This window comes from Ornithodoros turicata, chromosome 6, assembly GCF_037126465.1.
Source record: "Ornithodoros turicata isolate Travis chromosome 6, ASM3712646v1, whole genome shotgun sequence".
Lineage (NCBI taxonomy): Eukaryota > Metazoa > Arthropoda > Arachnida > Ixodida > Argasidae > Ornithodoros > Ornithodoros turicata.
In genome coordinates this window covers 13,294,169-13,319,759 of record NC_088206.1, presented here as the reverse complement: position 1 = coordinate 13,319,759, position 25,591 = coordinate 13,294,169, and the positions used below count along the sequence as shown (strand labels likewise).

Here is a 25,591-nt window from a genome sequence, read left to right as displayed (position 1 = left end):
CTCGGTTCAGCGTCTGCGACAGCATGTGACGTCATCTATTTTCATACACGGCAAATAAGTAAATAAATAAAAGATGTCATCTCTTATAGACGTACATTCGATGTATATAAAGGGCTGTGCATGATATAAACGTGTATCGACAGTATTGGCATTCCCGTAAAATGTTCCCATTGTGCTTGTTTCTTGTCACACCGGTGGCTGCATCATTCAACAGAACCAGTGGCAGTTCTAAGCCGTTGCTTTCCATGTGTGTAATGTTTTGATTGCCGAAAACACGCATTGGAATTTCTTCCAGGAAACCATTCCAAGCTCATTAATTCCACTACCATGGTTTCGTTCCGTTCCTCATTTCCTTCCCTTTCCGCTGCTCTTCTTCTGGGCGAAGGAAGAAGAAGTACAGTCTGTGTTCGAAATATCAGCCCCGGCTCCAGTCCTCAGGCCCATTCCTTAACATCCTCGATACAGTATACAGTAAGTCGTCAGGCTATAGTGAAAAGTAGGTCAACCGCATTCACCGCCCGTCAACGTTTTCCCGTAATTGAAATCGTGAGGTAATATGTGCTCCGTTTTATAGGGGCAAACAAGCACAGAAATGTGTACGCTACGTCAGCGACAAAGCCGAATGAAACCAACGAAGCGAAATCGACAAACAGAGACCCCGTGTTTGACTTGTTGCCCGCCGTGCGGCGCTCTCGCGCGTGTTGTTCCACTGTGTTGTTCATTGGACCTAATGTTTCTGCACCCTCCGCGATCTCTATCCACACACCTTGCTTTGGTGACACACCTAAATGAACTAGGAGCGTTGCAAACTTTAAAGGAGCAGATCAACAAAAAAGGTAGAGATGCTTTCAGGTATAGAGAAAAGGCAACCGTGTTTGTCTTGCGAAACTCTTGAAATGTGGAGCGAATCCCTTGCTTCATAAAAGACATAGTTTTTTTTTTTTTTAAAGCTCCGACAAACGAGTCTGGGCGTGAGGACATGTGGTGGCGGCCTCTGTCGGAAGTGCATCCCTGACGTGGAAAGCAGGATCACAATGCCCGATCGCTGCTTCGGCAGCGTATCCCCTGCGCTTTTCTTTCGCTGATCTGGTCCTTCATATACATGCCCTTGGATTGATTGATTTCTCGTGCGATACAAAAGTTTTCTGAGAATGAATACACACGAGCTCCGGATTCTAACGGAGTCCAGCGCGTTCTGGGTTTTCTCCTTTTTTTTTATTTATTTCAACTAACTGTAAGTGGTCTGGGGTAGCCAGTCTGACTTCGTCTTGACTTAAATCCCCTTTTTTTTATATATATATATATCACATCACATCACCAGCGCCGTCATTCGCAGCATATGTCGCCATGAAGATCGCAGAATTCTGTATCTTTCATGAACGCGGACTGTAATTCCTGGTCAAATCCTTGTCAACAACGTACGTCTCGAATTTATAGTGACCACGATTTACTGCACGCTTTGCGGTTGTCGCCTTCTAAAAATCACGGTGCATGTTGAGAATCTCTCCGCACACCAGAAAATAAAAAGTTTTAGCTTAAATGGCAAACTCAGCTTAAAAAGCGGTGCGGTGTGTCAGTTAATTGTGAATTTTGTTGGCATTGTCACAAAATCATAGCGCTTGCTGTTTATAGTTAATTACTGGTCGATTATTTGTCGCTTAACTCCCATGTACACATTTTTATTTGGCATATATGATATTTTTAAAATATTAAACGCAGCACAGTATTAAATTTCAGGGTTGATGGTTGAAAACACGGTTCTCCCTCCTGCATTTAGGGGTAGCCTAATAAGAAATACATGTTGAGCATTAGAGGAATCTTGCTTGTCACAGAATATTTGTTCCGCAAAAGCAGCACAGGAGTGAGCACTGACTTACACACTGTACAGCCATTCGAATTAGGCAAAGTACAACTATCGCAAGAAGGAAAACTGAAGCAGTCTTCCAAAACCGCACCGAAGGCTTATATTAGCCGACAAGTGCTTTCATCGTTATTAAGTGTCTCAGGGCATGCCTACTATTAGCAAGAAAATTGTTTCTTCACTTTCTTTCTGTCTCTTTATTCTTCAGTCTTTTCACCACTGAGTGTCTTTGCCATCTCGTTGAGTGACAAAAACTGCTTATCGTGGCAAGAAAAGGTTAAAATAGGCGATGTGGGCACCAGGCAACGAGCAGAATAAGAGAGAACATCGAAATAGCCAAATGCGCGAGCTGTGCATCCCGCTTCACCCCGCTAGCATGCGCCGAAGCAGGCGGGAGTCACGTGATCCTACTTTCTCCGCAAAAACGACGGCAGCGCCCGTCTCTCCGGTGGTGGAGCTGGCGCGCAATATCCGAGTTAATAGCTAGCTGACGATGGCGAAGCAGGGCTGTAAGGACATGCCACAGATATGAATATAGGGCTATGGATATAGGGATATAGTCGTGGCTACAGCGTTGTGCGAAACGGTAAACAGGTGAAGTTACCTGCACGACACGTGAGTGCCATAGGTAGGTAATTTCAGCCACTGATGTGTCAGGGATGTTTTAAGATTCCGACGGTGATCATGGCGAGCGTAGCAGAAACAATATGACGTCACGACATCACGTGGTACAGTGGATGCCACCAATGACATCACACGCATGCAGCGCACGCGTCACACCACCTGCAGCACCGCCATTGGCCGGCGCCGTAGTCAATAGCAGCGCAGAGAGAGGGAAATAAGCCGATAGATGTGCACAAGTGTGTCTATGAAGATGATACAGCTATCACTGTCACTTCTCGCATTGAGGGCTCAATCGCGTGTTTTTTATTATTACTGCAACAACATATTGCACCCCGCGGGGGGGTGCTGCAAGATTACCGATATGACAATACCGTAGGAAGGCAAATAATTCATCGCGGTCCACGCGTGAACACGTCCCTACGTCAACACGCACGATTTGTAAATAGAAACGTCCTGATATTGCTGTAATAGTGGTACGATATGTTTTAAATACGATATAGATTTTGCCTTCTAGACGCCATCGAGACGGTGGCACAAGCGCAGCATGCTTCCGATAAGAGCACAGACATAACCCTATTTAAGGCGTGATAAAATCGACATAAAAAAGCAGACTGACTCCATATTAAAAAAGCCTAAGCTTGGGAACACAAAAAACAACACTTTTTTTTTTTTTTTTCGTTGGTATAGAATCCCACGCCGGCGCCTCGCCTCGTAAATGCGAATGAGGGTCGCAGCATGTGCTTCACTCTGCAGTGCATCACAAAATCAACGGGAATTTTTTAATTTATTTTGTTTTCCTGTTGAATAGATAGCTGTATTACCATTCATACTATACCACATTTCTACTCGACTTATTCTTTTTTGTTTAGGATACGACCATTTTTCTATCGCGAACCGAATCGAGTGCAAATTTATTCCTTTCCACTTTCTAAAATGAGGATGTGGCGTCAAAAGTGGTTTTGATTCTCGATCACACCCTCACCCTTCTTTATCTCGACCCCCAAACGCCCCAAGTTTCCCAAAGCCTTATTCCGATCAAATTTGCTTCGAAAGACGCAAAAGGGGTTCAGGTATGCAATAAGTTGGCGAACTACCTCAAGGACATACGTGCTGAAGTAATCTTTTAAATCACTCGGCGCTTTCACACATCAAGCGTCATGGAACAGCAGTGCGACCTACGTTTCCTTAAATAATTCATTAAAAAATAACCACCAATTATTTTCAACTACTTTCAGCGCCAATGTGCCCCCTAGGGACAAGGCTTTAATATATGTTTGAAAGAAAAAAAATTGAGAGTTCGACTGGACCACCCTGCCTGATCCGGCGTGAAAATCACCCACAGGTTGTTGCTCCAAGCAAGTGCCAGCATTAAATGAAGACGAAACAAACAGGTTACACACACGTCCGTTTGCACCAAGAACGAGACACAGAGGTTCTTGTTTATCATACGAAGTTCCAGCGCCGAGGAAACAAACAAATAAAAACACTGCAAAGTACACAAACACAGGAACGAAGAAAGAGAAGCGAACTCTGCACGCCTGTGTTGCGTTTCTTGCAAACAGACCCATTGGTCGTACGTTCGAAGAAAAGGCACTTCAAAACAAACAATTTCAACGTCTAGTGGCTCAGTATAAAGCCGAGGCGCAGGAGACAGCCTCCATATTCAAGTGCCTTTCCCGTTTATCCTTCGAATACAAACACGTGAAATAGTGGGGGCTGGAGAATAGCCGTATTTACGAGAAGAAAAAAAAAAAAACGTTCCAGACGAACGTCATCAATCGCCTCTGCTCACGTCTCAGATGATGCAAAGCCGTTCTCTATACATAGGATTCTCCCAAACATATGTTGGACTCACTAGATGGCGCAGAAGGTCTGGACGTTATTGGGACCGGCGCGTATTTGTATTGTTACGCTCTTAGATCCGCTTATGATAAAGGGCTCCGTCGTGGCGACGGTGTGCATTCATATGGGTCTACGGGGCGTAAGAAACAAAATATTTGCGATGTGGGGGGACGTTATGGATGGTAGGCTGCAATTCACGGATGTTGTGAACAGCATACATTTCGAGTCCCAAATGGTGAATCTGTGTAAATCACAGGAGTGAGACAAGCCCGCCATTGTTGTAACCACCCTCAAGCGGATGCTTTTCGCAAAACCGCCATCTTGTTCGTGGTCTCACACGACAATATGGCGGTTTTGCGAAAAGACGCGCAACGACATGGGCAACGTCATTTGGAGGTCACGTGACTTTGTTTACATGTCGTTTTAGCGCTTGCCGACATATTCCCGTTCTCATAAAGTCAAGAGATGAGCGTATTTTGCAGGCCAAGCTACACGGTGCTTCTACCTCCGACATGGTATCCCATTTCTCCTTAGTTCAAGTACATCAAATCGGCTCAGTATATGTCTTAACGCGTGCTTGTCATCACATCTTTGGAAGTGGTCAACAGTACGAGCCCACGTGTACAAAACTACGCGTTTTGCTGCGAGATTATCGGATTAGTATAAATAATTACCGGGATAGAAAAACGTCAAAAAACTGCGCAGAGAAAGAGCAAACGCGTTGTTTACAAACGGTTTGGCCGTCGATCACGGGCGCAACCGTTTTTAAGGTCACGTGTGTGTTGACGTTTGCCGTGACGTGTGACCATAACCTGTCCAGAATGCATTGCGTTCGCCCAGCAGGCTTTCGTCTATGGCGCAATACACTGGATGGCACACCTGTGGTTTAAATAATAGCATTGCCGAACTTGTTGTTTCGTGGCTGTATCGTTTGGAGGGGCAGTAAAGTGCAAAAATTCCTCCACGTGGAATGGAAGACCCCGTTACCTTGACACAAAACACAAAAGGAACGTTGCGCCGTTCGTGATTTATTCGCGAACGAAAGCGCGTTCGTTCCCTTTACTTTCCTTCTCGAGAAGCGCGATAATGTGGAGCGGCCTCCCATTGGTCTCCTCAAGCGACCTCCCTTGATGATTGGGCGACGCAACGGACCAATCCTGTTCCTTTTGTGTTGCTGTCAAGGTAACGGCGTCCTATTCAATCCGCATTTAATTTTTTGTCGCACTTTAGCGCCCCCTTTAATACTTTACGCCGAGGCACAGGATCTGGTGCACGCGGCGACAATGCATCTTGTGCGTCAAAACAATGTAACTTCACCTTCGCTGCGCCCAGCAGTACTAATCAAACCTTTCGTGCATGCGCAACTCGGCTAATTCTTTCAGACGAGAATGAATAAAGGAGCGCCCTTTTAAAAGCGGTGCTAATTATCTGGTCGGTGTCCAGACCTGCTCCGAACAAAAACGGCTGCGTACCAAGCAGCCTTTGCCTCTGGCTCACCAGCAAACACCGTCATAACCGAGGAAAAGCAAGAAAAAGAAAAGCGTGCACATGCCAGAAGAAAAGGACACGAAACTCAGAAAATTGTTCACTCCCGGTTCTACAGAAGCATGCGCGCCATTTCTCGGCTTTCTTCCCAACCAAAGCAGCAACCAACAAGCAAAGTGTGGCATCTTTTTTTGGACGCTTGCCTCCGCCGCTTCAAGGTGGTAGCAGCGATGCTGGTATTTTCAATCTCTCCTTCCCCCATTCTACCCCTTCCCCCTGTTCAAAAGAGAAAAAAGCATGCCACCCATAATACCCAGGAGCTCGCCAATGTGCCAGAAGTCATTTTGCTTGCCAGTGGAACGCCGTGTCCCCTCCGAGGCTTACGTGCGGTTCAACATACCCCCCAAAATGCAACGACACTTCCCGTGAAAGAAACTGACACGGCGCTCATTGGATATCGTCGCAGTGGTAGTTTGTGTTTCGACCCTCCGAGAGATCACCGGTGACGATTCTTCAAACAAGTGTGCTTTTCCGGTGCGTGAAGTGTTAGAACATAGACCATAAGGATCAAAGTTACATGCCAACGTTCTGATGTAATCGTACACGATGAGCATCAGAAATCATCCGAGGAGACCCCTGAGTAGGACCGACAGCCTCAGAGGCAGCGGGGGGCCTGCGTTTCTCAGCAGCAACATCTACACTTCCTCTGGCACCTACAACGGTTCGCCATCGCTGTCTCGCAGTTCATTTCACGGCAGCTTCACTGACCTACGCGCCCCACGCAGTCCTTCCCTGCCTAGACACGTGCGCGATTCAAGGTACGGGTCCTCGAATTCGCTCGAGCGAGTGCGTACAAGTTCTTCGGCCCTCAGGTCGACCGCCAACTATGTCTTGTCAAAGTATGGCGACTTGGCATCGTCCGGATACGACAGCCTGCATGGTTCTCCCGCCAGAACATACACGCCGAGTCCGTTGGTGCGACCCGTGTACTCCAGTTACTACAAGCCAACGGCGACGTCGTCCTGGTACAAGGACTACAAACCGATCGTTCGTGACCGGCCGGTGCTTAAGGACTACGTCCCTCCGCGTTCGGCGGCGGACAGGCGGGAGTCTATGGGTGTCATCACGAGGCATAGACACATGGTGAAGTTCATGGAGAGCGTGTCTTGCGAGTCGCCGCTTCCACATGAACCCAGTCCGCTCGCGTCTAGAAGAAAGGAAGACGACCCAGCAGGTCGCAGCACAAGGTCCGTCGATTCCGGTATCGGCAGTTTCAAAGACGTAGCTCAAAACCGCGTGTCCGAATGCGAAGAGGACGCGGTGCTAGGATATGAGCCGTTAGGAAACGAATCACCCGTAGATTACCTTCAGGACGACCTAATTGGCGCGAGAGACACGCCGACTGAAGAGGTGTTGCCTGGATGGACTGACGACTTGCACAAACTTGATGTTTCGATTGCAGCCGAAAAAGTGGAATTGGCTTTGATTTCGTCGTACGAAGGTGTTAATAGTGTTGAAGCTGATCCAAGTGTTAACGTTTTGGACAATAAGGATGAAGGGGTTGTTGTGGAAACGGGGAAAGGATCTGTAAAAGAGGATGTAGAACTGAAGGAAGTCAATATTAGGGTTGTTGAAGAGAAGCGCATTGAGATTGTACAAGAAACAATCGTACCTGATGTACAGAAGAAAGAGACAGAGACCGTGGAAGAGGTAAAAGGGGTGAAGGCTGTGGAAGAGGAAAAAGTTGGGGAAGTCAAACCGAAAAAAGCGCCTAAGGAAGAAGGGAAAGTAAAGAAACTTAAATTAGGACTCGGCAAAAAGCTAAAGACTCCAGTGCAGTCCCCAGAAGTGAAATCCCCTAAGGCCAAACCGCCCACGCTGGACCTGAAACTTGGTGTCGTACAGAAGGATCAACAACCTTCTTCTACGCCGGAAGGAGCAACGGAACAGCAATCATCGAAACCATCTACTCCAGTAACACCAAAGGAGAAACCTTTGAAAACTAAAGCGATAGGGTCCCCGAAGCAAGAACAAGCACCCAGCAAAGTTGCGCCTGCGGAGAAACAGTTGAGAACTGTGGGTGTGAATTCACTTCCCGTGTATGCCGACGCAGCTGTTCAGACTGACGATGAGGGTAACAGCAATTGTGAAGTGAACATTGTCAGCACGCCGCCCATGAGCCCGGTGAGCAGGGCGCCTAAGATCACAAAGGATGTGGAGGTAAGTGTCCAGACTGAGATTATATTAAGGAAGGATGTTCGGAAAAACCAAGTTGCGAAGTCGGAGCCGACATCCCCGACGTGTGACAAGACGCCACTTAGTAAGATCGTCGGAGTAAAGCCCGACCTTGCGAAACAGAAGAGCCTGGACGCTAACGTGTCCCCAAAACCCGTTGAGGCGAAGCCCTCGGCAACGAGGCCTAAGGCCCTAGAGGTCCATAAAATATTTAAAGTTGTGGAAGAAAAGAAACCGGACCTGCCTAAACCGAAAGTGCAAGACTTGAAGCACGATCGCGCGCCCGGTGCCAGTAGCCCTGTGACGTGTAAAATATTTGAGGTCCAGCAGGAACATGTGAAAACTCCCGAAGATGATTTGAGAACGGTGAAGCCTAAAGTTCCTGATATCAAGCTAACACCTGGCGAAGAAGCTTCGAAGAGCGTTGTCAGTAACCAATTAAAAGACGAGCAAGTACCAGACATCGCAGCAGCTGTCAAACTGGAAGTGAATCAGCAAGCACAGTCAACTACTCAGGAAAAGACTGTTCCTCCGGTGAAAGTGAAGAAAACGCCTGAAGCGCAAGGGATGCTGGACTTCCGAAGAAAGGATTACGGAAGGATAGAATTTAAGTGCAAGGGACCCCAAGAAATGCTCGAACTGAAGAAGGTGGACACGGCCGCTGAGGTACAGAAGCCCGTCGCCCCTCTTGAGAAGCAACATGCTGAAAAGAGCATCATGCAAAAAGTGAAGGAATTCATCATTCCCGTCCACCAGGAAGTCCCGTTGGAACGTACAGAGACAGGGACGAAGCCCAAAAAGAAGGAGGAGAAAGTCAAAAAGAAAATAATCAAGAAGAAAGCGAAGGAAAACTCAATCGACAATGACTCTTCTAAAGTTGTTGCGGAACCACCTTCAACAACACAAGAAGCCGACGTGACGTACAAGAAAGAGGAGATTCCAGAAGTGGCGGTTACCGTCAAGAAAGTGAAGAAGGTAAAGAAGACACTTACGACGGAGATCTCTGTGGAAGAAGCGAACGAATCTGCTGCTACGAAGTCACAAGGAGAACAAGTGGTTGAAGTAACGAAGAAAAAGGTGAAGAAGAAAGAGAAAACGGAAGAAAGAAAGAAAATTGTGACAACGGAGGAGTCATCTAATGACCAGGTAGTGAACGATGTCGGCAACCGCGACGAAGTTGAGAATCATGGTAAGACCAACATTTCGTTCAGCAAAGCAAACACGAAGAAGCAGACCTTTTACAAACATTCAGGTTCCACACTGAACGTATGGTTAAAAAGCAAGCCAGCTGGTGGCAAAAATTCATAACCAAAAGCCCGAGACTAGGAACAGGAAAAACTTAAGCTTATTTCGTCTCTATATAGTCTCGGGCTCTTCGTTATGGATCCAGGTTGGGTTCTAAGTTCACGTCAGCATCAACAGGCACATTTTTCAGGAAGCCACGGTAGAAGTGACTGAAGTCAAGGCAATCCAGGACTGTTTTGAGAGTTCCTGAAACATAGTCGAATACAGAGGGCCAAAATCGGAAGCAGCTGGCGGCGACGTCACGACAGAGGGGCCCCTGGCAATTAAGTCTATTGTAAATAATTGCTAATCCTATTCAAATATCATCCGTGCAGATTTTAAGCACAATGGGGAACCGTGCGCCAGCAGTTCATGCAGCTTACATTCGGGTCGAGAATGCCGTAAAAGGAGTTGACAAAAGTTCTTCCTTGATACGAGAAGGAAAGTTTTTGGAATGTCTTCTCCGAGTAAAGGATCTAGAGGCGATATTGTTACATTAGACCTTTTTGTATTTCGATATATGTATTTCTCTTTACACGTTCACGTGAAAGTTTCCTTTACTCCATGTGGACTAACGCTTCGAAATTAACTATGGAAGAAAGATATTGTGAGTTCCAGGGGGATATGTTTAGTGGAGAAAACAGCTTACAGACAGCGAAATATCTTCACGCGTTAGTTCGCTCTCTGTCTCGCTCCTCCGTACTCACAGGAAAATCATCTCCAGACGTTACTGCATCGTGAGGACGGAACATAATACTTGACCATTCAAGGGGTTGAATTGAGTACACGTGATTGATGAGCTGTTTGTGATATTGTTGTCCGTATATTTAATACACGATACCATGCTTGCCGCTGGACGATGTTTTTGCAATGAAATACAAGCAACGCGCTTTTGAATTCTCGATAGTCGATAGACAGTCCACGTTGCTTCATCTTTTTCACCGTAGTGCTGCGGCCCGTCTGCGAATGCCCCCTTATTGCTGCTTTTTGAGTGGACAGACGCTTTGTCACGTGCTTTCTTCAACCTATTCTTTCTCTGATGCGCAGAGACGTACTGCTGTAGCGTATATGTATAGTATACGTATATTTGTGGAGCCTGAAAGAGAGAGCAGAGGCGACTCTCTCGCAGGTGGGCACGAACTCCGAAACGCGGGATGGCGTCGGCATAGGACACGGTATATCCAGGAGACACGCGTCGTCGACACGATTCCTACAAACGTTGAAGAGTCACCTCACAACCCCTTTAGGAGTCAATCGTCAGTCCTTGAGTGGGGCATTGCACAGTCCCCCAAAACCACATTTGGCCAAGCTACTATCGGCACGTTAAGCACGACATGACATCATGTAGCAAGCAGTTGTCTGGCTGGCATATAGTATTATGTAAGGCTATGGGGTTCAGACTGCTTTTAGAAGCCGCGCTGCGTGGCATACCCGCCGCGTCTGGCTCCAGTCCAGGATCTTTTGTCAGCTTACACTTCGCGCCCTTTTTGCAAGGGAGTCGGTTGAGAGACTGCTCTGATTACGTCATCCGAAGGTCGTCCTTTGACGCCAACAGTTCTTGCACGATGCCTCTCTGGAAAACAAGTCAGACGTAACAGCTGTGCTGTAGGCACCTTGTACTGTAACATGCTATTACATGTGCTCGATTCATAATCATATATCCGCACGAGAAATGCACTTGCAGAAGCGAGAAGGGCAGGTGGTAGCTTGTACATCAAGGTTTCACACATCTCCATTGCGTATGTACGACGGGATACTCAAGGAAAAGTGTCTGCACTGGTACTGTTGGCAAGAGCTCCTCAAGGACCCTTGCGGGGACCAACTTGCCACAGCGCTGATCACGCGGTTGACCGCTCAAATACTGCTGCTTTGTGAACAAAGACGTGTTTGGTACAAAATCCTATATCCAGAAAAGAAATCAAGAGAAGCGCATGAACTGCGCGTGCTGCTTTTACGTACCGCTTCAAACTTTAATAGATGTAGCATCACACACACAAAAAAAAGTTTCTTATCCTTCTGCAGAATGCAAAGTCAACTGTCACAAAAAATGCGAGAAACAGATGCCAAACCTCTGCGGAGTCAACCAAAAGGTGCTGTCCCAAGTGTTGGCGACCGTCAAGAAAGGTAAACGCATGATCTCCCAATTCAATTTACCTTCTTCATAAGTGACAACCTGTGTAATCCACTTCGTTGCGCCACGCTCTCTGACGTCGCAGAAATCGCGTCAACTCCCAGCAGCGCAGCAGCCACCCACCGAACATCTACGCCCCCTGAATCTATCAAAAGCACCACAAAGCTTGAAAGGCTACCGACGGCTCCGAAGACCACAACACCAGACACACCGCAGTATGGAACGTACGAAGCCCTATGGCAGGCGAAAGAAGGCGCCCAGCCACCGCAGAGCCCACAGCCGCCAGAGACGACACCTCAGCCCCCGAACGAAGACAGTGGGCGTCCACCTGTCCGTTGCCGTCCTCCGTCAACGGAAGCGGAAGGGCGGATACGTTTCAGGAAGTACGACCTGATGGACTTCCACTTGCTCAAAGTGTTGGGCAAAGGAAGCTTCGGAAAAGTGTTGCTAGCGGAACTGAAAGCGTCGCGTCGGTATTTCGCGATAAAGTGCCTGAAGAAGGACGTTGTGTTAGAGGACGATGACGTAGAGTGTACTATGGTGGAGAGGAGGGTTTTGGCTCTTGGAACTCAGCATCCATTCCTCTGCAAGCTATTCTGCACGTTCCAGTCAGAGGTGAGAGTGGGACCAGTTTGTCTCTACGCTGCTGTTGCTTTACTTGGATCACGATTTCCATCTTCCTTTTCAGAGTCACCTTTTCTTCGTTATGGAGTTTTTGAATGGTGGTGATCTCATGTTCCATATTCAGCAGTCTGGAAGGTTCGACCAGAATAGGGCAAGGTGAGTCTCGGCCGTACAGGATGCTGAGGGGACGTCCTAGTTTTGTCTTCACCCTTGTTAGATGGCAACCACGTCCGTTCTTAAACGCATACTTCCACGCAGGTTTTACGCTGCTGAAATCGTGTGCGCGTTAAAGTTTCTGCACAAACGTGGCATAGTCTACAGGTAAGAACGACGTCTTCCTTGTTCCTAGTAATGCCCCCATTCTGTGCTCCTTTATACAACCAGTGGTTCAAAGGAGTAAGGTAAAGTGCACGACAAATACTGCAATATATGTCTTGTATGCGCGTGTCCCCGTGGACCGCCAGGCCACATCTTGCTCACCTCTTTCTGAATCACAGCATCTGTTCTCATTTATTCACCAATACTTGAGTTGAACTGTTGGAGTGCATCACGTGGTGCACATGGTCGGGACAAGTGTTAATGTCGATTGTTTTTTTGCTTCCTTTCGTGCGGTCGTCAAACAGAGACCTGAAGCTGGACAATCTGTGCATTGATGCTGAAGGCCACGTTCGCATTATCGACTTTGGCATGTGCAAGCTGCGCGTGTACCGCAAGTTACCCAGAGCCTTCTGTGGCACTCCAGAGTACATGGCCCCGGAAGTATGTGAACCAGAATAGAAAACTATCCCCTGACCCTCCCCGTGTAACGCCCTAACAGTTGACCGCGGCTAACGGAGGCCTGCGTTTTTCAAGCTAACCCTAACTTAGGCTACCTAGCTAAGAGTGTCACATTTTCCTGTAGATAAGGAATGTCGCACCTAACGTCAGACATGAAGTGTGAGTGCCTGGACAGTGAGTGATAGCTCGTAATGCAGTACTCACAAAAAGGTGCACGTTGCACGATCAGTAACCGGTGTTTTGCTGCCATAATTGTGTACAGGACCGCAGCTTGTGAAATTTTTCTTGTAGGAAAGCCGTTGAACAGTTACGCTTCGATCTCTTGGACATGGAAGCTCGACGCCTATTTTGTCGTTGAAATGTGAAGCGCTGAGAGAGAGAGAGAGAGAGAGATACGTAATGACGATGATGTGGGGATGACTTACTGCATTCTCCGTAACTTGCTCCGGTCGCGATAGTGACTACGGCTCAGTACCGCGCGCCAGAGTCTAAAAGTGTGGGTTCTATATAGTTCCTGTCAAATATCCGTTGCTGGTGAGGAAGCACTGATAATAACTATACGTACACGTGAGACCCGCAGCGCAATTGAAATCGGAATACATTGATGCGGTACACAGGAATCACCCAAACGTGTGAACAGCTGGTTGCTTGTGTGCCGGATTGCTATGGTGCAGCACGCATCCACTAACCCTTGCTGATTGTGATTAACCAGAGACCTGAAACTGGACAACGTGCTGTTGGACCGCAAAGGGCATGTCAAAATTGCAGACTTTGGCATGTGCAAGGTCGGGGTCGGGGAAGTCGACAAGACTTCCACCTTCTGTGGGACCCCCGATTATATTGCACCTGAGGTGAGTGGAGACACACCATGTATGTGAAATATAAGAGTACGGAAACACCAAAATCTGAATCGGTCGTCGTCATTAGCAAGGCAGTGTGACTAGTTCTGATGGGCGACCATAAAACAGAGTTTGCTGGTGACTATACCAACAAGTAGCTGCTGTAACATCGAAAGCCACCTCTAGTTTAGCAAATGTGCTTTCGAGACTCTCTCCCAGAGTATACTTCAGATGACCGGAGCTACACTGCAGTCATGATCAGACGCTGGTAAACAATGCTCAGTGCTTTCACACGTCAAGCGTCCTGGAACAGCTGGTCGCACCAGTGCGACCTGCGTTTCCATTTTCACTTTCTTTCTATTTCTGTTCTATTGTATGCCTCGCTCAAGAACCGACACGAAAAGACAACAAGGCAGCATGATAGTACAAAACGAAACGCAAATTGGAAGTAAATGCAAAGCTCTCGACGCGCAAGTATACCGTTTGTGCATTACCAACCTAACATTTTATAATGTTAACTTCTTTCCACTGTCCTCCAGGTTAAACGTCCAATTTTCGCACGTGCCATGCCAAGCTCACATATATCCAACAACATTTTATGTGATGTATCTGTTTTAATATTTGCACTGCCGTATTTAATTGTAGTCTACTATTCGCAGTGAATCCAAATCATAACAGGTCAACTTGTATCGTGGTAATACTCAAGCATTCTTGCGAGTGACTACAAAATTGACGTTTTGCAAACAAAACAATAAAAATTGAAAAATATTTATCTGGAATTAGTTATCTGCTGTTCCTTTTTTTTTTTTTGCTCTATCTTCCCGGTCTACAAGTTATTGGGGTAACGGGACCCGGACTAACATCTTCGTAGTTTTATTTTTCTTATAATCTATCCCAAGTAGCAGTAAATTGTAGGATATACGAGGGACGTTCAAGTCAAACCGGGACTTTTTTTCTCGTGAGCGTTAAAAAGGATCCTACCGCTTCTTGTTAGTCATTTACACATGGGACAAGTCTCTGCTCTCGCCGCATGGTGGCCCAAAGTCTGTGTGAAACTGAAGTAACATGCTGTACAAGATGGCGGAGCACATGGTGAGCACGCACTTCGAACAGCGGCTTGTGATGAAATTTCTTGTGAATTAAGGTGTAGAATCGTGTGAAATTCGCAGTAGACTTCAGGCTCAGTACGACCCAGATACGCACAGCCGCAGCAAAACATTTGAGTGGCGCAGGTAATTTAGAGAGGGCCGTACCTCAGTGCAGGATGGTCCTTGTCACGGCGGCTCAGAGCCCAGTGCCTCTGTTCCTGAGAACATTGAATGCGTGGAGCGCCTGATCTTCGAAAACCGACGGATAACATGCCGCGAACTTGCTCAAAAGACTTACCTTTCCCTGGGAACTTTGAACATGAACATCTTCAGTCCCGGAAAGTTAGTGCACGCTGGATTGGCAGGACTTGGTCACCAAGAGAGTCTTGTTCCCGCGAAACAACGCACTCCCGCATACTGCGCATCGCATTACATGCACCTTACAGGAACTGGGCTGGGAGATAGTGCCACACCCCCCTTACAGTCCAGACCTCACCTCGAGCGATTTCCATCTGTTTGGGCCACTGAAGGAGTTCCTCGGGTGCCGCCATTTCAGCTGTGATAATGAGGTGAAGAATGCTGTCCGATCATGGCTGCGCCGCACTGACGATGCTTTCTACGCTGCTAGCATTGGAGCACTGGTGGAACGCTGGGAAAAGTGTGTCAGTGTAGCTGGGGAATACATTGAGAAATAAAACCTACTTTTCGCGTCGAAGAACGTTTTACTGTTGCGAAAGATGAAAAGTCCCGGTTTGACTTGAACACCCCTCGTAGTAAAACCAGTAATGTAGCTGCAAATCATTCGACGACGTACATTATAAGGTCATTGGAAAATCTCATTAGAGAGCGCTACACAGCGTGGCTCTCTTCCCATAAACGTTCGATATAGCTGCATGCATGTCAAGTTCGAAAGTAGTTAGTACTATCTTAGTAGCAGTTATATATATTCTACATTATAATCTCGAGGCCAGGCTCAGCAGTCGGACACGCTTTCTGTTTCACATCTGTCCCGGGAAGGTCTTATCCTTGAGTCCGAAAGCGTTACTTCCCTAATAGCGAGGCACAGAGATAAATCTCATGATGACACGATGAAACTCCGATACGATACCACGCAGACGGTCCCAGATCTCAATTCCATCAATACCGAGAGAACGAATTTTACGGAGCACATTTCCGTTTGACAAGAAGCCATCAGAGTGCCCATTTAGCTGAAATGAGCTCCACGTAATTAGCACACATTGCCTAAGACGCCGACTAATTTTTCACGGGCGTGCCAAAGAAGAATAACACGCACTGATGGAACGCCGCCGTTATGCATGACGGAGAGCTCCTTTTGCGCTGGCAGTATACTCACTAAACAGCAATAACAGTGTAGCCGTGTCATTTTTCAGTAACGGTTCTATATTTTAAGGAACGCGTCATTTGTATCGATTTTTTAAAAAACGTTCATTATTCATATGTAGTTAAAGGGTTTGTGATGCATTCAGACATGTGGCGCCATACTGCGCAGTATTTAGAGAAAATAAGAATTACTAATGCTTTTTGATTATGCAGGGACAGTCGCATCCGTTTCAGTCGATTTCGAAACTACATTGTCATTTTATTCCGGTGGACAACTGACCACGGTCAACACCTAGATATAGAAAGCCTGCTTACTCGTCGACGTGACGTAGCAACTAAGAGTCAGCCAATGAGGACTGTGTTTTCAGCGGCCGTAGCCAACCGCGAACGTGCTTTCAGCGGTCGCCATGGAGACGAGCCACCGCCAGCCGCATGGGCAGCCACTGTCGTCTGCGAGCGAGTAGCGAACGTCCCCGCGTATTAAATGGGAAAACAAAATAAAGCGCAATACGGTCCCACATTTTTCTTATGACTAATTTTCTGGAAAGCGTTGCACTTTTAGTCAACAGGTTCAAATTTGCGACGTTAGCTGCAATCATTTGCGAGTTTCTGAATTCGCAGAACGGCGAATCGCGGTAGCAGACGAATTCTGACTTTTGTGTGACCACGTAGCGAAAGGAGGGAGAGGAGGCATTGAGCAGGCCTTCTGTATCTAATTGGCGTTTCCACGGTTTCGAAAATCCCGCGAGAAATAGTGACATAGTTTGACCGTCATTCGACGGAACACATGACGGCAGCAGACGACAGATGTTGAGAGAATGCCGGAATTCCCTTTCTCGAAAAACGAGAGAACGTCACTCCCTAAGGACCAATCAGAACACGGCTTCGAGAAAAGGAATGCTGCATGAATTTCAGTTTCGGTTTTCGCGGCACTTGGTTTCCACGCGGCGTTTGCTCTTTCTACTGCAAAACCTGGAAATTACTACTCATCCAAAAAAACGTATTTCTTTTACATTTATCCGGCAAAATTTGGAAGCTAAGTGCCACGACCGTCTAATTGCAATTAAATTGGCGAAGAACGTCAGCTATAATAAAGAAAAGACAGAAACAAATGCTTTTAATCTTAAGGTAGACAATCCAGCGAACCGCTATATTTCGAACAGAGACTGTTCTTCTGTGCACCCGTCTTTTTGAAATATCCTCCTCCTTAACCTTGAGGATTACTTAAATGAAGTCAGTAAACTAGAAATACTTCCTAAGGAAAACAATGTCCTTTTTTGTCGTTGTTGTTAGCTCTCCTCGTACTCCGTTCCACAGTGTGACTATTCTTACTTCTTGAATGTTCGCATAATTCAAACTACGTCAGAACACTTCAATTACCGCAAATTCCCGATATAGTAAATACAATCGGTTCTTCTCGTTCACTCGTATCCGTACACCCGTAACATCGCTAAATGCGATTACACGAGGAAAAAACATTTACATTCGCTGCATTAGTCCACTACCTTCCATTTGCATAAAATCTGTGAGCCTAACCAAATCTGCGTATTTGGCGCTCCTCTCTTCAGAAACCTTCACACACAAAAAAAGAAAAGATGAAGAACATTATATTTGATTGGAACATCCATCCGAAAAGCCCTGCTACTACACGTACCCGAAAGTTACTGCACGTATTCAATCACGAGGTCGTCACCGTATACGATTCCGAGGAACGGCTTCTCTCTAATTAGCCGTCTCACATCCGCTCGCAGATCATCAAGGGTCTGCACTACAATCAATCCGTGGACTGGTGGTCGTTCGGCATCCTCCTCTACGAGATGCTGATTGGTCAGTCGCCGTTCAACGGCACGGACGAAGATGAACTCTTCTGGTCGGTATGCAACGAAGAAGCTTATTACCCGAGGTTTCTCAGCAAGGAGGCAAAGTCCCTGCTGGTCTTGGTAAGAAGTGCATCCGTTTCCTTGTCATGTGATCGATGTAACGAGGGTTTTCTTGACATAGCCGGCGTCATTATGTAAAGCGTACCCGAGCAATTTGTAACCGCACGCCCAAATTGCTGCCGTCTCCAGCCAGACAGTGATGCCGCGAACTTGTCATTGTGCCTGCGTCACATGTTGATGTTGGCGAAAAAAAAAAATGAATAGGGAGAGAGCGTCGCATGTCATTGTGCTGTAGCATGCATTGAGTTTTTACAGAAGACGTTATGGGACACGTTACGGGAGACGCGCGAAAAAAGAGCCTTTTAACGATCCGGGTATAACGAAGCGCATTAATACGAGGGATAACGCTGTAAAAAGGGGCGCTTTTTATTCGTTAGATATTTTAAGTAAAAATGCTATGATATGGCAGCGGCGTAACGTGGGTTCTCACCGCCCGGGGCGAAACGAGTACCGCGCCCCCAAACAACATTTCATCAGGTACCATAGCTCCCCCCCATCAAGTAGAAACCGCTTCACGGACTCCGCGCTTCGATTGCTTCACTTTGAGAATATGTGCTGTTGTCTCAACGCACAGTCTATACTGCCAAAGCACACAGGATGCAATTTTACACCGGCGTGGTATATCGAACCTCGTTCCAATCGCCTCCGTCTTTAAGGCGCCCAGAAGATCGTTCCAACGGCGCCCAATGTTTAAAAAATTGAGATTTTTTCGAGTGATAAACAGTTTCGAACTTGTTTTTTCTCTCTCTACACTTTTAGAAATGAACTTCACTGCATAGCACGCTCCTAGCCCCAGCCATCATCTCGAATGATATCGTTATATGTCCTGATTTGTTGAAAACGGAAGGCGTACGCCATTTTTGTGACAATTATGAACAGCATAAGTGTCACAAAAAAGGCGTACGCCTCCCGTTTTCAACAAATCAGGGCAGATAACGATACCATTCGAGATGATGGTTGGGGCTAGGAGGGTGCTATGCGGTGAAGTTCATTTTTAAGAGTGTAGATAATTTGCGCCCCCACAAAAAAAATGTTGCGCACGGGGCGACCGCCCCTACGCACCCCCCCCCACACACAGACACGCTATGCCACTGTGCTGTGGCACAAATCCGGTACGATAACTTCACGGTGACATTATCGACAGTCTACTATAAGTAGTGTTTGTAGACCGTTGATAAGGTCACCGTAAAGTTATCATACCTACCGGAACCAATGCATGACTCAGAATCTTATTCGATACTTCGATCCGATACGCTACTTTGAAGGCCACGTCATCAGTGGTCTACCAACGCTCCCTACTCTATAATATGTTACGAATAACGGGTATGTACTCGTACATAGCAATAACGGATTGTGGCGTTGATAACGCTAACCCCCTCTTTGATAACTTTTTTTTATGAAAAAAATATTTGAAAAAAAAAACGTTATCAAAAGGGGGATAGGTAGAGTTAAAGAGAGTAGTGAGATTGGTCACACCTACGAGGAACTGATACTCCTGATTCATTTGCTCTTACTTGATGACAATACACACATTTGTGGCTGCAGGCAGTGTACACTGAAACACATACGAGTACGTCACTGGGACACTGGAGTCACAGTCAAAGAGTCAGTCAACATCGAGACGTATTCAAAGTAGAAAAACCCAGCAAGTGGGCCTAAGCAATTGACTAAGAAACAGGTGCTACTAGTGAAGCAGTACCTGTTTCTTACTCAAGTAGCAGAAAAGTAGCAAACAAACGTCAAACGACTAATTACCTAAAAATCGTTAATTAACTTTTTAATTATAAAAGCTCTGTTCTTTTCGGTGACCTGATATCGAAGCCGTTTTCAGAGCAACAGAACAAAAATCCGTTCGGTAGACCGTCCGCAAAAAATTCGTGAAAGAACACAATTTTTTTCTTTATTTTGTCCATTGCGCATCTTCAGCGTGTGTGTGTGTGTGTGCACGTATGTGTGTGTGTAAGTGCTCAAATTTATATATTGCAACAACACGTCCCTCAAATATAGCCGACATGTGACAAAGACTGTGCCTCTAAAGGTTCGTCCTCACTATACCGATCGGCTTTCTTGGTGTGCCTTGCCTATGAATGGCTCACTACGCCGATCGGCCTCGCCTATAATCGCATCTTTCATAAAAAGAAACGAGAACAAACAGGAAACGACAACAGGATTGCTCGAAGCCTCCGGTTTATGCACAGACTCGTGTGCAAACAAGACAAGACAAAACGTCGACAGCTAAGCCGTGTAATCAGACAGACAAACACCGCAATCTACATATCCCGAACAGAAGTACAAAGAAGAGAAAACAAACTGCCAAAGTGTCTACCGGAGTGATTGCCCATGAGGACAAGTGTTTGTTCAGACAACTGCTATTTTCAGCTTCTGGATAAAGACCCCGAAAAACGGCTTGGCATGTCAACGTGCGCGGCGGGTGATGTCAGCGACCAGCCATTCTTCAGACCCATCAACTGGGAGAAGCTCGAACGCAAGGAAGTTGAACCTCCTTTCAAGCCTAAAGTGGTAAGTCCAGCCGCGTGCAATATGTTGTCGGTGCCTGTAGTATACTAATATTATACGGGACGTACGCAGAAAAACCACAGTCGCATTTGCACACCTAACTATATAGTTAGTTATAGTTATACTACAGTACAGTCTATAGTTGCCTATTTATCGGACGAAGCTCCACGACGACCCAAGCAGCACAATGTACTGAAAGTCGAATGCAATAGGAGTGGACGGGTAGGTGGAAGGACTTGAACAGGCTCGTGAAACTATATAAAGAACATTGATAAGACACATACCGCCCTACACATACTACCGACACATACACCCCTATTGCACTCGACTTTCAGTACATTGTGCTGCTTGGGGACGCATTTATGCCCAGCTAAACTCTAGTGAAAAACCGTGGAAATTATACTCTGCGTAACAAAACAAATAGGGCAACGAAACTTGGGCTCAGATTAGACCGCACCGATGTCGGGATGACAGTCTGCGCGGAGCGTTGTGTGCAGGTACCGCTAGGGGCCCTAACGCTGGAGAAACCGAAATAATAGAAATGAGCATCCAATGTGGGACTCCATTTGTTTCTCAATTTCTGCACTGGTAGCGCCCCTAGCGGTGCCTGTACACAATTCTCCAGTGTCCGCAGTGCTGACACCGGTGTAGCCTACTAATTTCGCATCGTAGATTCAGCGATGCTCTGTCACTTTGAAATTAGCCAGGACTGAACCTAAGTCTGAACGCGGAGTAGTTGGTATACATACCTACAATAGTGACGTAATGGCTGCCGGTAGAGACGCGAACGAAACGAAACTACTAACAGGCACGTTCACACACAAGACCACGCGCTAAATCCACAGAGAAAACACTTCCCAAGCAGCACAATGTACTGAAAGTCGAGTGCAATAGGGGTGGACGGGTAGGTGGAAGGCCTTGAACAGAATTCTGAAACTAAAGAACATTGATAAGACACATACCGGCCACCCCTATATTGCACTTGACTTTCAGTACATTGTGCTGCTTGGGTTACGCCCAAACTGGCACAACAAGAACCACAACAACTTACGCGTTCTTGCAGCCTGATCATATCAGGGAACCCTCCCCAGGTGACCAGCAAAGATAGCTAATCTCGGCTGGTAGCAGATAAAGTAACCACGTGCTGACGCATCGATTCGCGCGACAGACAGAAACCGGAAGGGGCTTATAAATCACGCTAATTATCTCGCTGCGGAATGTAACATTTATCTAAGTCTGACGAGAATCAGGGACGCATCTACATTCCCGGCAGTGTACCGGGAGCTGTTCGGAAAGGATATGCTCCAGTATTGAATCGCATTCAGATATTTTTGTACGCGCAATTCAACGTTCTATCTGCATCGAATAATGGCTGTGCGCGGCACCAGACGTTTCCGTAGTGCGCGCGTGCGGGCCGTTTTTTCCGTAGGGGGAAAGAGGGGAAAGGGCATGCCAATGGCGGATGCAAAAGAGAGCGAATGGCTTCGCTATTAGCTTTCTATTTCGACGGCGTGAAAGTAATTTACGCCTATGACGGCCGCTAAAGACCTCGTGGAATTCGAAGACGCCTTACCGGGCCGCCTGCCAAGCAGACTGCCATTTATTTTGCGGACTGAGACATTCTAAACGCACTCCTTTTTTCTCTCTCTCTCTCTCTTTCTGTTGAAGATAAACGCGATGATGTTAAATTTTTGGAGCGAGAGATCGCTTGTCACAATTCGCTAGTCTCCCACCGACGCCTCGCCAATCACCTCGTACTCTGTCGAAGAATGTTGACCAAAATGATCTTGGCTGTGACAGGGAATGCCGTTACGGCCCAAGAGGATGTTGTGACAGCCAAGCTACTTTTAGACCGTTGAACCGTAAACACGTCGTAAAATATAGGGACCTTAGGAGTGGAGTTCGGCGAGACCATCCAAAGAACCTTGAGTACACGTTTTGCACTATATGCGCCGTGGATAGCAACGTTAAACGTGCCTTGAGTGCTTCCGTGCCAGGTTTCTGGCTTCACTAACTATTTCTATTTATTTTTTACTAAAAGGAGCAGCGTTAATGATAAAAAGTCCATGTCGAAGGTCACAGCTTATTAGCAATCTCTACCAGGACGGAAATCGATCTCAATTTATTAATTACGCACTAAAAAGCCATTCCATAACGTTTTGTTTGAAATTCTGCAACTGTATGAGGATAAGCCTAACAACATTCGCCTTATTCTCTGCAGAAGGGTGCTAATGACGTCAGCAACTTCGACAGTGACTTCACCATGGAGAAGGCAGTGCTGACACCTATCGACCCACAGATACTGGCATCGATGGACCAGTCACAGTTCAAGGGCTTCAGTTACACGAATCCCACCATGACAGACTAAGTCGACGTCAGCGCGCAAATCATGTTCATCATCACGTCATATCATATCATCAGTCGTCATCCGCAACCAGCCAAACATAATTGCGTGTTGACACGTGGAAATGTCACTATCACAAATGGAAGCGCATTTTTAAGAAAGTGATCAGTTCAAGTTGTGCGAGGAATTCGCGCATCGCATATTTGCACCAGGAATCGCGAGAACCATACCCTTGTGAACTCAAAGCAGTATTATTATTGAAAAAAAAAAGAAGAAGAAAGAAACGTACCGTATGAACCGGAATAGAGGTCGAACTCGAACTTGTAAATACGCATCTTTATGAATTGTAGAAAAAAAAAGAGAAAAGAAAAGCGTCTTATACCAAAAGGAAAGCCCTTCATCGATAATAAATCCAATGAAGCATGCGGCAGAGCACAGCAAAGGGGCACAGGCAAGCACAAGGCAAACACATAAACAGGATGGCGACGATGGCGATGTCCACTACCCCTTGTTGCCAAACTTGTGCATGTCTTCGCCAATGACCGCGGTGTGTAACAATATGAGACGAAGTTGGACTTTTTCTGGTGAACTTGAAACTAATTTCGAACCATGTTTCGGTTTATACGGTAACTGCTGTTTAAACACAATGCATTTACCCCCACTTTTAGTAGGGGACACTTCATCTAATTATTGCACAAATTTTTTAAAACTATATTCAGAGTAATATATATACATACATATACGTAGTATCTAAGGTTGGATAGTAAGGACTCTGTTTACTTGCTCTAGAATGTGCTCGTAGTTTTGTACAGGATCATGGCACACATTAGACATTTTCTCTCGCAGCTTTTCGCACACTAGCACTGTTGGCACGCATTGTTCAAAACAGATTTTATACATACATATATCTTTTATTTTGTTTGATAAAGTTGCATCAACACACTTCACGATGGATGGTTAATAAAAGATATTTATCACGAGAGAGGACTTGTCTGACGTCATCAAAGGGAGTAATCTTAGTCCCTTTTGAGACTAACTACGCGGAAGATTATGCGAAGTTTAGGAAATATTTGCTGTACTGGGGAGTACATTTCAGTGTCGGGGGACTAAAATGCCGTGTTCAACTGAAGAAGGAAAAGAAGTCTAGTCCGCCAATACGCCATTGAAGGTAAGGAGACGCGACAGCGCCACCATGCGCCATCAGTAGTGGAGCGCACTTTCTTGCGTAGCATAGTGTCATGCGGCCAGTCCTAACAGCCAATAAGGAAGCAGAGTGAGTATGATGGATTACATTATCTGGCGCAGGACGGCGCGTGACACCTCTGCGTCCAGCCATCCTGTATCTGCGGCGCAGTAATATTTTGGTAGCTGATGGACTGGATTTCTTTTCCTTCTTAAGTTGGACACGACTATAGAGTCTATAACGTCTTCTCGATTTACTTGAGCCGCTGTGTGTTCGTCCCTTTTTCTTCGTGGCCCACGCTCAGGCTTCCTTCATCATAGAACCCAATTTATTCCTTTTTCGTTTTTGTTTTTGTTTTCTTGGAATTCAGATACAAGCGTACATCCGACATCCCAAGTCAGGGGACTACGTATAAGGTGAGTGAATGACGCTAACAATAGCTGGCAAAGAATTCGGATTTCCTCAACGGCCGAATTGGCCACCATCCATGACTTTTTCGAGAGTCTCTTGGTCATATTGCAATCAGTTTAATGGGTTGCCAAAGGGTGCGTTGATGACACACAGCAGACTCCGAGCCTCAAAATAGCTTTCTCGAGCACAGGGGACTGTTATAATTGATAGCTGCGTAGAGGCTGTTCCTCGAATTGATCTGCTCGAAACGACACTTATCTGAACGAGTCTGACGTCATTTGTGAGACCTATTTGGATAAATTTAATGCTTTGGTATACCCAAGCATTCGCTTTGCGCGTACACACTGCAGTGGTCTCCGAATCAATATCCTGAGCACGGCAGCCTAGATTCGTTTAAGTGGCGCTATCAGTCTTTTACTTGATTACTGTACTTATAATTAGTTCCACGAGTTGTGTAGTTCGCTTTCATACTTGACGGGGAAGCAATTAATTATAAATTATCCAGTTACTAGTAACTATATTTTATTTTACGGTACGTATTTGATACATATAAGTACTTCCGACGGCGAATAACTCACTTAATTGCGTTTCGTCCATCTCTCGTGCAAGAGGGACAGTTACTATCCCAGGAACGTTTGGTTTTCGCTGCGATTTTCTTTTCCATGTGAGTAACGTCGTAGCACGGCGGAACCCACAGCAGGAGTTAATGTTGCGGTGCTGCAACATCAAACTTTCGTCCAGTAAGTCATCCCACGGGAACGTAGATACCCGACTGTCTCTCTTAGCATCCTCTAATGGTAACGAACGCAACTTTATTTTTAAGATGGTGAATGGGGAATTTTCATAGCCAGGGGCGATACTCTGCCACCATTGTTGATGGTGATGTGAGGAATGAGTAATAATAAAGTGAATGACATAATCCCAAGTGGTATTGCTTACCCCTTTCCGGTGAGTAGTATAGATATGTTGGGAGAGAGCGGGGATGAGAGTTAGCAACCTGGACCCCTGGACCCTGTGCCGTTGACCCTTGAGTCCTTCGCGAATGTTTCTCGCTTATCGGCGGGC

At 46.3% G+C, this 25,591-nt stretch overlaps 1 protein-coding gene across 4 annotated transcripts in view; it reads left to right on the top strand.

The window, feature by feature from the left end:
• The window catches only part of LOC135399156 (putative protein kinase C delta type homolog), a 131,380-nt gene extending 107,468 nt beyond the window's left edge, over positions 1-23,912 (top strand). Inside the window, exons 1-9 of one of the 4 annotated variants that reach the window (XM_064630896.1) lie at positions 6,133-9,236; positions 11,354-11,455; positions 11,548-12,077; positions 12,151-12,242; positions 12,345-12,407; positions 12,710-12,845; positions 17,883-18,071; positions 20,451-20,591; positions 22,810-23,912. In XM_064630896.1, the coding sequence (XP_064486966.1) occupies positions 6,419-9,236; positions 11,354-11,455; positions 11,548-12,077; positions 12,151-12,242; positions 12,345-12,407; positions 12,710-12,845; positions 17,883-18,071; positions 20,451-20,591; positions 22,810-22,956 (4,218 nt within the window). In that variant the 5' untranslated portion in view covers positions 6,133-6,418 and the 3' untranslated portion in view covers positions 22,957-23,912. Of the gene's footprint in view, positions 1-6,132; positions 9,237-11,353; positions 11,456-11,547; positions 12,078-12,150; positions 12,243-12,344; positions 12,408-12,709; positions 12,846-13,575; positions 13,715-17,882; positions 18,072-20,450; positions 20,592-22,809 lie in introns of those variants that run through there. The other 3 variants (XM_064630895.1, XM_064630897.1, XM_064630898.1) reach the window with 3 other exon arrangements.
• The last annotated feature ends 1,679 nt before the right edge of the window (positions 23,913-25,591 follow it).